Consider the following 14,662-nt stretch of genomic DNA (forward strand, 5'->3'; position numbering starts at 1 on the left):
CAACGTACTCTATAATCCCCTTAAGACGATGTTGGAATATGTTCAAATTGATTTTTTACAGGCTTCAGAGCAACCTTCTGCAGCAGGGTCCTACCATCATTGTCTACACTAATTGTGGAAATGTTTTGAGAGTTGAGTTTTTAAAGACTTAATTTTACATTATGTATTACTTATTCATAAATATGTCAATGACGTTTACAAAATACGCACAAACTAAAATGTATGATGTACCTTGCCTATATTAACCTAAGAAACAGCCCTCTTCAGTGTCTAGGAATACTCTGTCAAAACAGAGGGGATACACGTATACACGTTTGATTATAATGGAACAACAAAAATATGTGTGATCGAGAACTTCTGAAAGCAAATTTGTAAAATCAAATTCCATCATGAATATTTTTGTTATCGTTAGAAGCAATATCATTGTTGATCAGTGTAAGAAGACTACATGCGTACAGATTTAGATTGTCTAGTTAACTTTCTTTGAATAAACGGTTATGAACATTGTATCGTTTACTAATAAAACAAGTGTTATAATACGGTCCAGTGTGAGTTATAAAACGCTATAGGTGGATAATGAGGGAGCCCCCATCCACAGAACTGCCGTGTTTGACCACAAGGGGACAGTCTTTACCAATGTTCACGATCATAACACCTGGAAGGCTTTTCAGTAAGCCAAATGTTTTACTTCAATTTGATCAAATTTAATTCAGATTAGTAAGATTTATCTTCCATGAAAGTACATTGTCGCTTAAGGGAACAAGCAGACTGAGAAACTGGTAATTCTGCAAGTCGCCGCATTACTTAATATGGCTCGAGATGCTTTCACAAGCAAAACATTGGCATATGCGTTATCTAATTTCATACTTATTCAAACATCTGACATTGTTTCACCCTAGTATAGAACTAAATAGTTTAATTCGTTATGCTGAAATAGTAGTCCTATCGGATTATCAACCTCTTATATTTGTTCAAAATATACCATTTATAAATCTCGTTGGTTAACTGCTGCCAAGAGTCTCAAGACTTCTATCAGACAAGTTTATCATTGCAAAGTTTCCCTCGAATTACCAGCAATATTCATTTCATAATTATTTTAACATTTACAAGACAACATCCTATTTTACAGTCATGGCCAAAAGTTGAGAATGACACAAATATTATATTTTCACATGATCTGCTGCCCTCTGGTTTTTGTGTGTTTGTCAGATGTTTTTATCACATACAGAAATATAATTGCAATCATATTATGAGTAACAAAAGCTTTTATTGACAGTTAGAATGAGTTAATGCAGCAAGTCAATATTGGCAGTGTTGACCCTTCTTCTTCAGGACCTCTGCAATTCTCCGTGGCATGCTCTCAATCAACTTCTGGACCAAATCCTGACTGATGGCAGTCCATTCTTGCACAATCAATGCTTGCATTTTGTCAGAATGTGTAGGTTTTTGTTTGTCCACCCGTCTCTTGATGATTGACCACAAGTTCTCAATGGGATTAAGATCTGGGGAGTTTCCAGGCCATGGACCCAAAATCTCTATGTTTTGTTCCCTGAGCCATTTAGTTATCATATTTGCTTTATGGCAAGGTGCTCCATCATGCTGGAAAAGGCATTGTTGATCACCAAACTGCTCTTGGATGGTTGGGAGAAGTTGCTCTCGGAGGCCATTCTGGTACCATTCTTTATTCATGGCTGTGTTTTTAGGCAATACTTTGAGAGAACCGATTCCCAAGGGAACCGATTCCCTTGGCAACCCCACACATTAATGGTTTCAGGATGCTTCACAGTTGGCATGAGACAAGACTGGTGGTAGTGCTCACCTCGTCTTCTCCGAACAAGCTGTTTTCCAGATGTCCCAAACAATTGGAAAGGGTATTCATCAGAGAAAATGACTTTACCCCAGTCCTCAGCAGTCCACTCCCTGTACCTTTTGCAGAATATCAGTCTGTCCCTGATGTTTTTTCTGGAGAGAAGTGGCTTCTTTGCTGCCCTCCTTGAGACCAGGCCTTGCTCCGAGAATCTCCGCCTCACAGTGCGTGCAGATGCACTCACACCTGCATGCTGCCATTCCTGAGCAAGCTCTCCACTGCTGGTAGCCCGATCCCGCAGCTGAAACACTTTTAAGAGACGGTCCTGGCGCTTGCTGGTCTTTCTTGTGCGCCCTGGAGCTTTTTTGACAGCAATGTAACCTCTCTCCTTGAAGTTCTTGATGATGCGATAGATTGTTGACTGAGGTGCAATCTTTCTAGCTGTGATACTCTTCACTGTTAGGCCATTTTTGTGCAGTGCAATGATGACTGCGCGTGTTTCTTTAGAGAGAACCATGAGAGGAACGATGTTAACTTTAGCTGCGTTCACTTCAGCTAGGTAGCTCGCAGGCGTCTTAACAAACTAGCGGTTAGTTCTCTCGAGGCAGCCGGCTAGCTAGAGATAGCCAGGCCGAACAGTTTCGCCGAAGCTCCACAATAATCGAGTGTAAAGTCCCTCACGCATGTTCATATCCCACACCGGCTGGTGCCCAAGTTCATGCCGAGGAAGATGCGAGTAGCGCGGCGCTAATCACGGCGGGCGTGAGGCAAGCGGACAGCGTATCCGGGCTGACGGCTACGCCGGAATATTTGAGGTCATGGAGCCACATTCGTCGTTGCTAACACTCGTCGGTGTAACGTAATCCACTTTTATGAATTTTCGCCTAATCAAAAAAATCCGTGCTCCGCAGTGTCGGAGTGACAAAATGGGGTCTTTCATGTCGAGCTCCGCCATTTTGTGACAGAACGCGCGGCGCTCAAAGGGGCGCGTGTAATGGTTGAATGTAGTAACCCCGTCAGGCAGATATGCGCCTGGCAGCGAGGAAAGGGACCGTCGGCAATGTCTACTCGTCCCAGCGCACAGGATGCGCTTCTGAAAACTACTGAAGCATAGTGCTCTGACAAGACCGTGATGAGGGCAACACGATGAAACCCCAAATCATTGCTCTTTCTAAAGGTTTTAGAACAATCGCAGATATCACTATTTCTTTGCAGGCAGCAGACAAAACAAATCAAACCACGCGTTTATTACTGCATATATTTGTGTGTAATTGATTCACGTTTGACCTGTTTTCCTCTCGAGTACATACATTTTTGCATTAGACAATAACACATTACATTTAACACAATGGGTAATGAAGACAAAAAGTTTATTTGGTGAACAATCACTCGATAAATAGCAATTGGTTAAAAGTTTAAAAGGCCTGATTCATGAAGGATCAGTGGTAATAAGTGATAATTTGTATTTCCCCGTTTAATTATTTTTTAAAGATGTATTGCACAGTTTTGAAATTTACTGTTGTCGAGTAACACCGAATACTATCGAGCTATGGATTTTTTGCACCACTAAATGTTTTTTAACACACTCATCCCCCCCAACTGACGCTCTTCACTTTGTTCTGTTTCAACGGGGTTTCGGAAGTTTAAGATGAACCCTAAAAAAGAAAACACTGTCTATTGTTCCAATAAAGCGCTTTGGACGGTGCAGTACCGTTGTTTCTGAAAGGGGGCGCTGCTAAGCAGCGAGGCTCGCGGCCTCGGATCTTTTTGTCTGAGAACTGGATCCCGCTGCCGCTACGGTGTGAGCGACCGGAGCCGCGTCTGCTGCCACACTGTCAAACCCCTTTCAGACGAACAACGTCCGCAGCCCGCACATCTTCATTTACCACCTCATACCATGACATTTTCGGTTCGCGGTTCAATTCGGACGACACCCCAAGTGTCGGTTTGAACTTGGAGCGGGCAGGGTCGGCTTGTTTTCTGTGTAGCTCGTAACAGTCCGTGTTAGCGCTCTCGCCTCCGCTCGCTATTTCTTTAACTTTTTAAACACTCCGCCTCGCCAGTGGCCGGGCGCCGCCGGAGCATGGCACCCGTGGACTACTAGGAAGCGAACCAGCGGGCTTTTCACCGAATCTACCGAGCCGAACCATGGCGAACTCGACGGGAAAAAATCTACCTGATCAGCGAAGGAAAGGACTAGCTTTCCTGGATGAGCTGCGGCAGTTCCACCAAAGCCGAGGGTGAGAGAGAGGGAGAGAGGGGGGGGGGTATTTAGTGAAATGCAACTTTAACTGCCCCCGTTCACACGTGCCGGTGCGGTGAGACGCTCGGGGAGCCGTTCTCGTGTTTACGCCGCTGTTCTCCCCCTCCGCAGGTCGCCGTTTAAGAAGGTCCCAGTGGTGGGTGGCAGAGAGCTGGACCTGAGCGCTCTCTACCTCCGAGTCGTCTCTCTGGGCGGGTTTGCTAAGGTGAGTGTGGCTAAAAGTGGCAAAAAACGTTTTTTTTGCCCCCCCAGTGTTGTCGGTGGTGCTTTCTGGTACCGGGAGAAGACTCCGTGGTCCGTTAACGCGGCAGCCGTTTGCAGTTTTTTCCACCCGCGCTCGGGTGCAGGCGGCCTGGCTGCATCCGTGCGGGGTCCGGGCGAGCGGCGCAGCGGCACCGGAGTCCCGGCGCGACTCGCCTTCGGCGGCACGGTCTGCATCGATTACCGGAGGGGAGCACGGACTCGCCTCGGGGAGCCTCTGGAGGGCTTGAACTGCGGTCGCCTGGAGGAAGCTGGTCGGTGGCCACAGCCATCTTGGGCTTCATGGCTGGGGAGCAGATGTAGGCCGCACACGGGCCTTTTTATTCGGGACTGTGAACACTCCGACCGGCCCGAATATCCCCGCCGCCCTCGCTCGGCTCCACCGTGCCGCGCTCGGACGCTCGTTTGTAACCGAGGGCTTCGTTGGGCGTTATGGCTTGCGAGAAAATAACATTTTATCACCGAAAGTGGCGTTAGCCGGTGCTGCTAACGGCTGTTAGCGAGCTGCCCAATTCAAACGGAGAGACGTCGGGCTGAAAACTCCTCACATGTGCCTGTCAGCTGGAGAAACGAGCTGTGTGTTCAGTCATTTTTACGTGTTTTTTGTTCGCAGGTTTCTGACAAAAACCAGTGGTCCGAACTTGGCGAAGAGTTTAATTTCCCCAGGAGTTGCTCCAACGCTGCTTTTGTTTTAAAACAGTACTACCTTCGGTAAGTGTGCCGTCCTGCCGCCGCCACGCGCTCCGTGTTTACCCGCCGTCCTCTCACCTGCAGCCGCATCACACCTGCACGCTCCTCTCTGTCCAGACGTTTTTGGGGTTTTTCGGCACCGAGAAGTTTTCTTTACCATTTTTTTGAGGCTTGTTTAGTTCATGTCGACGTCTGGTACTCAACACTGTAAAGTGTATTTATTATTGGTTCAAAACCCCGTGCGTTTGAAGTTTGAGCATCTCATTTGTTTAGTCTGTGTACAGTAATAGAGCCGCCTGTCAAATACAGACCTACTCTACTGACCTCGCAACAGTGCCGATTCTCAGTAGAGAGGTCCATGGAAATTTAAGAATGAACATTAACGCAGTGTCCCTCGAAGGATAAAATTCTACATTAAGTCCTGTGATAGGTGGTGTCGTCAAAGTGTTCTTCTCACATACCTATACGTAACATATGTATGTATAGTTTAGCTGTGCGGTAACGTGAATATTATTTTAACACAGTTGCCAGATGTTCTTCAGATGAGTAGTCTGATACTCACTTTCCTGTAATCTCACCTGTTGACATGGTGTGGAAGCCACAGTGAATCATACTGCGCCATGCGTGTGCAGTCAGCGACATTTAGCCCAGCAGAGCAGCGTAAACGGGCCGGGTGCTGGCCAGCGGCCGGCCCAGGATGGTCCCGGCACCGCAGACACTGCGCGGCACTCTCCCAGCGAGCTCTCCGTAGAAGGGGGAGGCGGTTTATGTGGCGGTACAGGACTACACCTACCATGCAGCGGAGATGAGGAGAATTAGCCTTCAGCACAGCACACGCGACGCGCTCCATGCCTGTGGCTGCACTGGCGTACAGAAAGGCTCGGGAGCTCATAGTCACAGTCAGCGGCGTGTTGAGGTGTCAGTAGGAGGGATGGAGGAGAATAAAGAGAGCTCCGCTCCAGCCAGATCTCCGCCTACAGCGGCAGGCGACACTTCCTCTCCTCCAAATCGTCTCATGGCAGTTTGCGTGAGGACAGTACTCCGGCCACATCAGGGAGTTTGGCTAATCAAGTTAGAGCCTGAGTCAGGATCATGTACAGTTACTCATTAATGTTGCGTTCCAGTGCACACCTGTGTGCTTGTTTTCGCCATCAAATTGTTTTGGTTCCCCATGGCCCGAGAACCATTTTTCATGCAGCTTTAAAATTAGTTCTTTTAAAATGGCTGTAATGCACCTCCCTTTTGTCAGCGTTGTGGACTCTAAAGATCTGGACCTGAAACGTCATGACATGAGGAAACGTCTCTAAAGCTTCTCGCGTTGGTGGATAGTAAAGGCTCAGAGTAAATTGAACGTCGTTGGCTGTGCACTGTCATTAAAAAAAAAAAAAAACATTTTTTTATGCGCAGAAGAAAGGAGACTCGTGGAAAAACTCCAAGATGTTACACGACAGCTTTAGCAGTGATGAAACAAGTGCTCATACTTGGCCCAAGAAGTGCGAGTCCTCTCCAGCTGAGGCCCTGAGGTCTTCTGCCTCTTAGAACGCGTGGCACCAGGAGTGCCTCAGCCAGCACCGCGCTTACTGCTCAGTGGGACTTCAGTTTGTAGTAGCGTGCATTGAATGGAACGGTTCATCTCCTGCGGAATAACTCTGCTGATGTTCCTAATGTTACATTGAAACGTTGACATTTTTGCTGACTGTTAATATATATATATTTATAGGGGAAGCATTACAATTAGGTGGAGAATTGACCTGCCTTGGGGAAAAGGTTGTGAAAGTTGGATGGTCGTGGTGGTGGTGAAGCTTTTGTATGACAGTCATGCTTTAGTTTAATGCTTGATGTTTTCACTGTTGACTTAACAGTTTCAGCCACCTGGATTCAGGGCTGCGTCCTAGTAATTGCGATCAGTTTGCACATCCTGGAATTACCCACCTGTTTGAAGATCAGAACTAGACAGTCCCGTTATGCTGCGCAAGTTCGTTTTTATATTCAAGTCATCACGGATGCCTCGTGTACGACGAGTGACACCTCGTTAAAACCAACCGATTAATATGAGGGCATTAACTGCAAACGTACCAGTGACCTGATTTCCAAATGACCCCAAAAGATTTGTTGTGGTAGATCCAACCCCTCTTCAGTAGATATCATGTTAAGTGGGAATTCTTTGTGTGTGTGTGTGTGTGTGTGTGTGTGTGCACGCGTCTGTGTGTGTGCTGTGCTGTGGGCATTCTCTAGGCTTACACTTCTCTTTTCTCCAGTGTTGCTTCAGCCTGCGCCAGTGCTGGCTTTGATGTTCTTGGCAGCCAGTAGGGAGAGTTGTACTGAAATTTCTAACACGCTTATTCATGATGATTTTGTTTTCAGCATTCACTCATGAAGTTAATGAGCAGTTTTTTAAAGGATTGCTGCATGGGCACTAAATGGTGGCCAGTCTCCTGTTCCTGTGGTTCACCAACATGGAGTTCTGCATTATGCGACCAGTGTCCCTCTGCCCTCTTTAAACCTCAGGTCGATGACGCAGTGTGACGTTGGTGTACTTGTATAGTCTCTTTCTGACCTATATTTTCTCTTCCTGGTTGTGGTCATCTTTATGCAGAATTACATCCATTTGCATAGCCCGTCCCCTCTGGTCTTCCTTTGGTCAGTTTTGCTAATTGTGCACCGCCACTGTTCTGAATGGGTAGTCAGCGCTGTCTTCACTGATTGGATGTTATTGTTTAGGGTATCTAGGCAGGTTGGAGGATGCTGGTATTCTCCGACCTGTTCAGCCTGGGCAGTAGAAGGATTTGGCTCGTGGCCTTCGAGGGTCACAGAACTGTCACCGAGCTTGGCACAGATTTTCATTTTCCTTGAATGCTGTGTTTAATTATTTTTGACTTTATTAAACCTTCATTTGTTCGGTAAAAACTTCTCTATCTCCACCGTTGTTAGCGAGCTACAGCGAAGCTTTACTTGACTGCAAGTTCTGAGAGACCATCATTCAGCATGGCTGTAGGGGATGGGGAATTAGTCTCTAGAAACAAAATCAATTATTAAGATGCTCCTGATTTCGGTTTCTGCTGTGTTGGAAGCTGATATTGGCCAAACCTCCTACATGATCCACGTCAATACAGTTTACAGAATATACAGTTTCAGTGCTTGTGGTCAATTTTGGTCCGTTTTTGTTAATTATTTATTTCAGAAGAGCTCTGTGTTTTTTTTAGCCTTCCTTAGCTAAATGTGTTTTCAAAGAACACAGCTACTGTGTGCAAGACATCTGGAAAATCCGTCCTCATCGGTGTCATCGGGTGTTGGCGGAGGGCAAAACCAGACCTTGGCCGTTCTGACGCCAGTAGGGGGCGCTATGTATGCTGTTATTTACAGCCCTGGTGGTATGCAAGGTAAAGTTGCGGGAGTTCCCCCAACTTCTGCAGCAGACTGCTGTAGTAGCTGAAGGCCTGTGGGTGAATGGAGGGGGACCTTTATAAATCTTAACCAATCACTGTAAAGCTATCGCAAGGGGGTGAGGGGGGTTGTTCTTTTACGAGTGATTCGTGATGAATCTGAAGAGAGCAGTGGTAGCGCTGGAAGAGGACCAGAGGGAGAGCATGCACATGTACTTCAACACGAATGTCCTGCAGATTGCTCGTGCTTTATCACCAGGGTTGCACAAACGTTATGAACGGCAGCGAACTGGTAGCATCAAACGGCACAAATCGGACGTCCGCGCCGTCTTTGCCGTTTTGATCACGCTGATTGCTCGGAGAATGGCAGGACTCGTTAACAGCAGAATTACCTAACGCTGATAACACCAGGGCTGTTTATGTCGGACTTTCAAACGTCGTATTGAAGCGGCTTTTAAAAGTGGACTCCACAAACAAAGGTGCCCTCCCATTCATGAACACAGCTGCAGACGTCGTGTTGCCCTGTCGAAGGAAAACAGGTGTCAGAACCAAGGGGACTTGAGTAATAAACCGTGGCATCGTGGGTAAAGAGGTCACTACCATTTTATGTTGACTTATCAACTTCCTTGTTATAACATGCCACCCCCCACCAAAAAAACAAAACAAAGGCAGGCTAATCAGCTAAATAACTGGCAGCCGGCTATTGTGGAACTGGCTGGAATGCGTCTGCTAATAGCGTTTGGTTGTTTGGGGGCTGGTAAGGAACCATAGTTAATCCACATCAGTCATTTCAGCACGGCTCTTTGTTGTCCCTGTCATGGTGGTGAAACTGCTCCCAGGGTGAACCTGACTGCTCAGCGTGGCGCACACGTTCGGGTGGTTCTCTCCTCAAAGCTTCCTCCGCTCAGCCAGCCCTGCTCAGAGTGGCACGGGAGGCTGGCGGGCGCTAAACGGCGTGGCGCGGGGCGCTTCTGCCCGGCCGCACGCCTCGCTCCAGCGTCCGCTTGGCAACGGAGCGAGTGGCGCTCGTTTGCCCGCGGCTCGCGCCGGCGCTCGGATCTCGCGCTGTTTCTGCGAGTGATCACGCCCTCTCTCATGTCTGTTGAAGGGGAGAGATAACAGTATGGATTTAAGGCTGCTGAGGATAGAGTTGATTGTGTGTGTCCGTGTCTGCGCGTGAGACCCGATGCATCGGTGACGTGTGTAATCAGTCACAGCTCTGTGTGATGTGTAAAACGCACAGCTGCAGCAGTCTAGAAGACGCCCTCTCAGGCTAGACGGTGTGTGTGATGTGCTGTAAAGCTGGCAGAGGGTATTTATAGTGAGACCTTAGTGTTGAGTGTGTGAAGCACAGTATTTATAGTTGTGTGTGTGTGTGTGTGGGTGTGTGGGATTACCTCAGCTGCACACACGAGGGGGACCTCATTCAGGAGACGGACTCAGTGAGTCACCGACTGTCCTGATGTTACTGGTACGTTTTTGAGTGTGTGTGAGGGAGATGCTTCCCTGCTCTCATCATTCATCACATTTAGCCACTTAAAATGTGCTTCGTTGAACTGTCTGCTCAATTAATCGCCATGTCTCAAAATGGTGATCTTATGGATCCGTCTGTGAGGGGTCCTTGAATGATGTGATGGCTGAAGAATGACGGCTGGTTTGAAGGATGTGGCGAGCGTGGAGATCTGGGGGTTGTTTGAGAGCCAGGGCTCTCGTCCACACTGGAGTTGTTGGGCACTCTGGTTCATTACTGTTGTGTGACCTGGTCTTGAACTTGCGCGTGATGTAACGTGTGCCAGTCCTACTCGCGCTCCTTAGGAATTCCTCGGCCTCAACAAATTGCCACATTTTTGTTGTTGGTAGGGAGGCTGTGTGTGTGTGCGTGTGTGTGTGTGTGCGTGTGTGTGTGTGTGTGCGTGTGCGTGCGTGTGCGTGTGCGTGCGTGCGCGATATGTGGTGGTAATTCTGACTCCTGTGCTGTGGTGGAGTGCTCAGGTGCGGTCTAACTCTCTCACGGCTGCCCGTGTCCAGAAGCGGCGCTCTCTTGGCCGACTCGTGGTCGACAGCGTGGAGAGAAGCACGTTGATGACGGAGAACGGGTGGGGGAGGGGCTGTTTTGAATGTTGTTTTGTGAGGACGTCTCACTAAACCGTCTAGTGGTACCGCCAGGTGTTGTGGAGCACAGCACTCCACACAAACCTCACGTTCCCACCATCTGCTGATCATGTGAAAGTGCTCAATGCAAATGGGTTAGACTCGCCTCCCAGTCGGTGCCTGAAGGAAGTGTGCTCCTCTTCCACTCGGATCAGTTCACAGTTTAAAGCACAGAGCTCACAGACCCTCATGGTCTGGCACGCTTAAGGCTAGTAGTGTTATGAATGTTTAGCTGGGGGATGCTGGCCTGTTCTGAGTGACAGACTGTTGGCAACACTGCTGTTCTCTCTCTCTCTGTCTGTCTCTCTCTGTCTCTCTCTCTCTGTCTCTCTCTCTCTGTCTGTCTCTCTGTCTGTCTCTCTCTCTCTCTCTGTCTGTCTGTCTGTGTCTGTCTCTCTCTCTCTGTCTCTCTCTCTCTCTCTCTGTCTGTCTGTCTCTGTCTGTCTGTCTCTCTCTCTGTCTGTCTGTCTCTCTCTCTGTCTGTCTGTCTCTCTCTCTGTCTGTCTGTCTCTCTCTCTGTCTGTCTGTCTCTCTCTCTCTCTGTCTGTCTGTGTCTGTCTGTCTGTCTGTGTCTGTCTGTCTGTCTGTCTGTGTCTGTCTGTCTGTCTGTCTGTCTGTGTCTGTCTGTCTGTGTCTGTCTGTCTGTGTCTGTCTGTCTGTCTGTGTCTGTCTGTCTGTCTGTCTGTCTCTCTCTGTCTGTCTGTCTGTCTCTCTGTCTGTCTGTCTCTGTCTCTCTGTCTGTGTCTCTCTGTCTGTCTGTCTGTCTGTCTGTCTCTTTTGTCCCAGTTCTGTGTGTGATAACAACCGTTGTGGTGAGTTTTCAGCTGCACATGGTAGTGAAGGCTTTAACTGGAGTTAGACTCTTCAGTCCCAAGTGAAACTCGTTGTTGTTCTCAGTTTTTCACGCATCATTAATTGATCTGAATAAATAGATTGTGAATCCTGTTGTATGTGTGCTGCCTGACTTATACACATCTCTCTCTCTTTATACTTTCAGTTATTTAGAGAAGTATGAGAAGGTCCATCACTTTGGAGAGGATGACGAGGAGGTGCAGCCAGGGAACCCAAAGCCGTCTCTTCCGGTGGGCGCGATACCCTGCTGCTACAACTACCAGCAGCACGCCGTATCAGGTACGCAGCAGCAACATCTCACCATCCTTTGGGGCAGCTCAGCCGTCCAGGCTCAGACTCTAATGTGAAGCCCAGTAGATGCCTGCCTGCGTGCGTGTGTGTGTGTGTGTGCGCGTGCGTTTGTGTGTGCGAAGTACATGAAGGTGCCTGTGTGAGGGCGTCTGAGGTGTGTGAGGTCGTCTGAGGTGTGTGTGTGTGTGTGTGTGTGTGTGTGTGTGTGGACGTCTGAGTTGTGTGAGGGCGCCTGTGTGAGGTGTCTGTGTTGTGCACCAGTGAATATTTTAAATGGCTTGTCAGTTTGTGTACTTTGTATGCACTAGTGTGTATGCACTAGTGAACAATGGCTAGTCTCTGAGGTCTGTGTGTGTGTGTGTGTGTGTGTTTTGGTAAAGTGTCTCTCTCCCTCTTTCTCCCCCTGCTTGGCAGCAAGTGACAATTACAAGATCAGGGTGTGTGTCTGTGTGTTTAACTGCTGTGTGCGTTCTGTCGCACTGAACTGATTTGGAGTTGGGCCAATATTCCAGACTTGTGTGCGTTTGAGTTGGAGTGCAGTGTCTGTGTGGACTACCAGGCTGCAGGGTTGTGCGCAGATGTTGAGCTGACAGTTTCTGACTCTTTCTGGAAGCTAAACTCGTACATGAATGTAAGCTTGTGCTCCCTTAGTTGATGTACATAAAAAACCATTGCGTACTAGGCCTTAATAGTAAGACACAACTGTCCATGCAGGTAAAGATAAAGATTACGAGGCAGTGTTGCTTGGTTTCATGATCTGGATGCTGCGATCCAGTGGGTTCCTGGGTTGTAAAACTGCTTAGGAAGGGCTGTGACTGGCAAAACAGAGTTGGCACACACTCAATGATTGCAAATAACTGGATGAGCGTTGGAGTCAGAAGGTCGTGTGGTGGTCAAGTTGGTTGTCTTGGTCAATGATACATGGCTTTCCCTGTTGGTGGAGACAGTGGTCTGCATGGGGCTACCACAGGGCGTGACCTTTAGCCTAGTGGATAGAACCTTCAGCACCATCAACCCGGTGGGGATTCAGATCCCACTTCTACCATTACGGCCCTCAACCCTCGTGTCTTCAGGGGCCTCATACCATGGCTGACCCCAGCTCAACGTTTAATAAATGATATAACAACGTAATATACATATGCACGTGTGAATGGTACAATTAAATGTTTCTGACCAATAAAGGCGTTCCATGGAAACGAGTTTGCACTCGCAACAAGACGCAGTGCGGTCCATTTACGGCGCCGTACGATGCCCATGTGTAAAAGTTCCGCCATTCACCGCCAGTCACGCCCCTCCGAGGCGACGACTGTGAGACATCGTTCACCGTGCACCTGGCGTCCAGGTGCTGTGATCGGTTAAGCGGATGTCTTTCCTCCGTGCTTGACGCGTTCTCTTCGCTCTGATCGTGCATAGACACCTGACAGCAGGCTTGGGCAGAAGCATTTATGAATCAAATTGATTCCCTTTAAACTCCGACTGCACGCTCCCAGTTTGACTGGCTGTAACCTCCGGGCTGTGTGCACCAGGCCTGCCGTGGTGCCGAAGGTTCTGTTGCTGCTTCCGCTCCGGTTTCGTCTTTCTGCACGGCGAGTCTCTGCTGCAGCTCGGCGTCTCTGCGTTTGTGTTGTTGTATTATTTATTTGTTTCCCACCCCCACAGTGTAGTCCTGATTAACTGCTGCTCAACACATGGGCTCTCTAAACTGCTGTTGGCTGCTGTTCACCGGAGCCTGTCTGTTCGTTTTCAGCGCTAGCAGAACAGCAGAAGCTCGCGGCGTGGCGGAGCGGACCCGTGGGTTCCGATCGGAGTGGCGGAGCGGACCCGCGGGTTCTGATCGGCACGCCGGTAGAGCCGACGTAGATTAAACGAGGCCCTAGTAATTAAGTGAGCACGGCCCTCGCCTGACCGCCGTGGTCCGGTGCGGCCGTCGCCGTGATTTCCGTAGCGCGACGGAGGTCTGATTTGCTCTCGCTCTCAATCGGCAGACTATCTCCGCCAAAGCTACGGGCTGTCGACGGATTTCGCCCCGCCGTGCGACTACGACAAGCTGGTGCTGTCTCTGCTGTCGGGCCTCCCCAACGAGGTGGACTTCGCCATCAACGTGTGCACTCTGCTGTCCAATGAGAGCAAGCACACCATGCAGCTGGAGAAGGAGCCCAAACTCGTCACGCTGCTGCTGGCCCACACCGGCGTCTTCGATGACTGTACGGCCATTCACCACCGCCGCTCTCGCACCCCCCACCACACTGTTAACATTTCACCTTCAGCTGTCTGTCATAGCCAGTCACGGCTGTGTGTAACATCATTAAATTTGTGCATTCATGAGCTTCTGAGTTCTGACACTATGATGGTATGATTTTAAGCTCGGAGGGAAAACCGATTCTTTGTTGGTGTGTTGCAGCGTTAGGTAGTTTTTCTGTTGTGTTTGGCATGGACTGGAGAGAGAAGACTTCCCGAGACTTTGCGAAGGTAAGAATACACCGTATGTAGACGCGTCTTAAATGACCCCGATTTAGATTTCGACCCGTTTATATTTGAACTCCGAAATATAATAGACTTGATGGTCATTGTAACTGTCTTGTTTATAGTTTTGGAAAGATGTTGTTGAGGACAATGAAGTAAAAGATCTCATCTCAGACAAGAGCTGCACACCACAAGGTGGGTGGACACGCGCGCACACTCATTACGTTTCCAGTGCCTTTGTTGTGGCCATGACTTGACTTTCAGTTTGGTTTTGCTGTGTATTTGAGCTTGTTTGAACCAAATCCTGCACTTGGCACAGACCCCCCCCCCCCCCCCCCCCCCCCATTTTAATTTTAATTTTAATTTGCAGTTTTTAGGAAACAGCGTTGGTGCTGTCTGGGTCTGTACACAACCTTTTACGTACATTTCCTTGCCTTAAAAAAAAAAAGAAGGGCCAGCAGAGGCTGACGGGCGTTTGTGTTTCAGAGGGCTGGGAGCAGG

The 14,662-nt window shown here is 48.6% G+C and overlaps 1 protein-coding gene across 1 annotated transcript in view; it reads left to right on the forward strand.

Annotated features, from left to right (window-relative positions):
- The first annotated feature begins 2,257 nt into the window (after positions 1-2,257).
- Positions 2,258-14,662, forward strand: part of arid2 (AT-rich interactive domain 2) — a 25,300-nt gene continuing 12,895 nt past the window's right edge. Inside the window, 8 exon segments of the mRNA XM_077006832.1 lie at positions 2,258-4,047; positions 4,182-4,275; positions 4,945-5,042; positions 11,553-11,686; positions 13,684-13,902; positions 14,100-14,167; positions 14,287-14,356; positions 14,648-14,662. The exon segment at positions 14,648-14,662 is cut by the window's right edge and continues 236 nt beyond it. Coding sequence (XP_076862947.1) covers positions 3,956-4,047; positions 4,182-4,275; positions 4,945-5,042; positions 11,553-11,686; positions 13,684-13,902; positions 14,100-14,167; positions 14,287-14,356; positions 14,648-14,662 — 790 coding nt within the window. The 5' untranslated portion in view covers positions 2,258-3,955.

The sequence above is a fragment of the Brachyhypopomus gauderio genome, chromosome 5 (genome assembly GCF_052324685.1).
Source record: "Brachyhypopomus gauderio isolate BG-103 chromosome 5, BGAUD_0.2, whole genome shotgun sequence".
NCBI classification, from domain to species: Eukaryota; Metazoa; Chordata; class Actinopteri; order Gymnotiformes; family Hypopomidae; genus Brachyhypopomus; species Brachyhypopomus gauderio.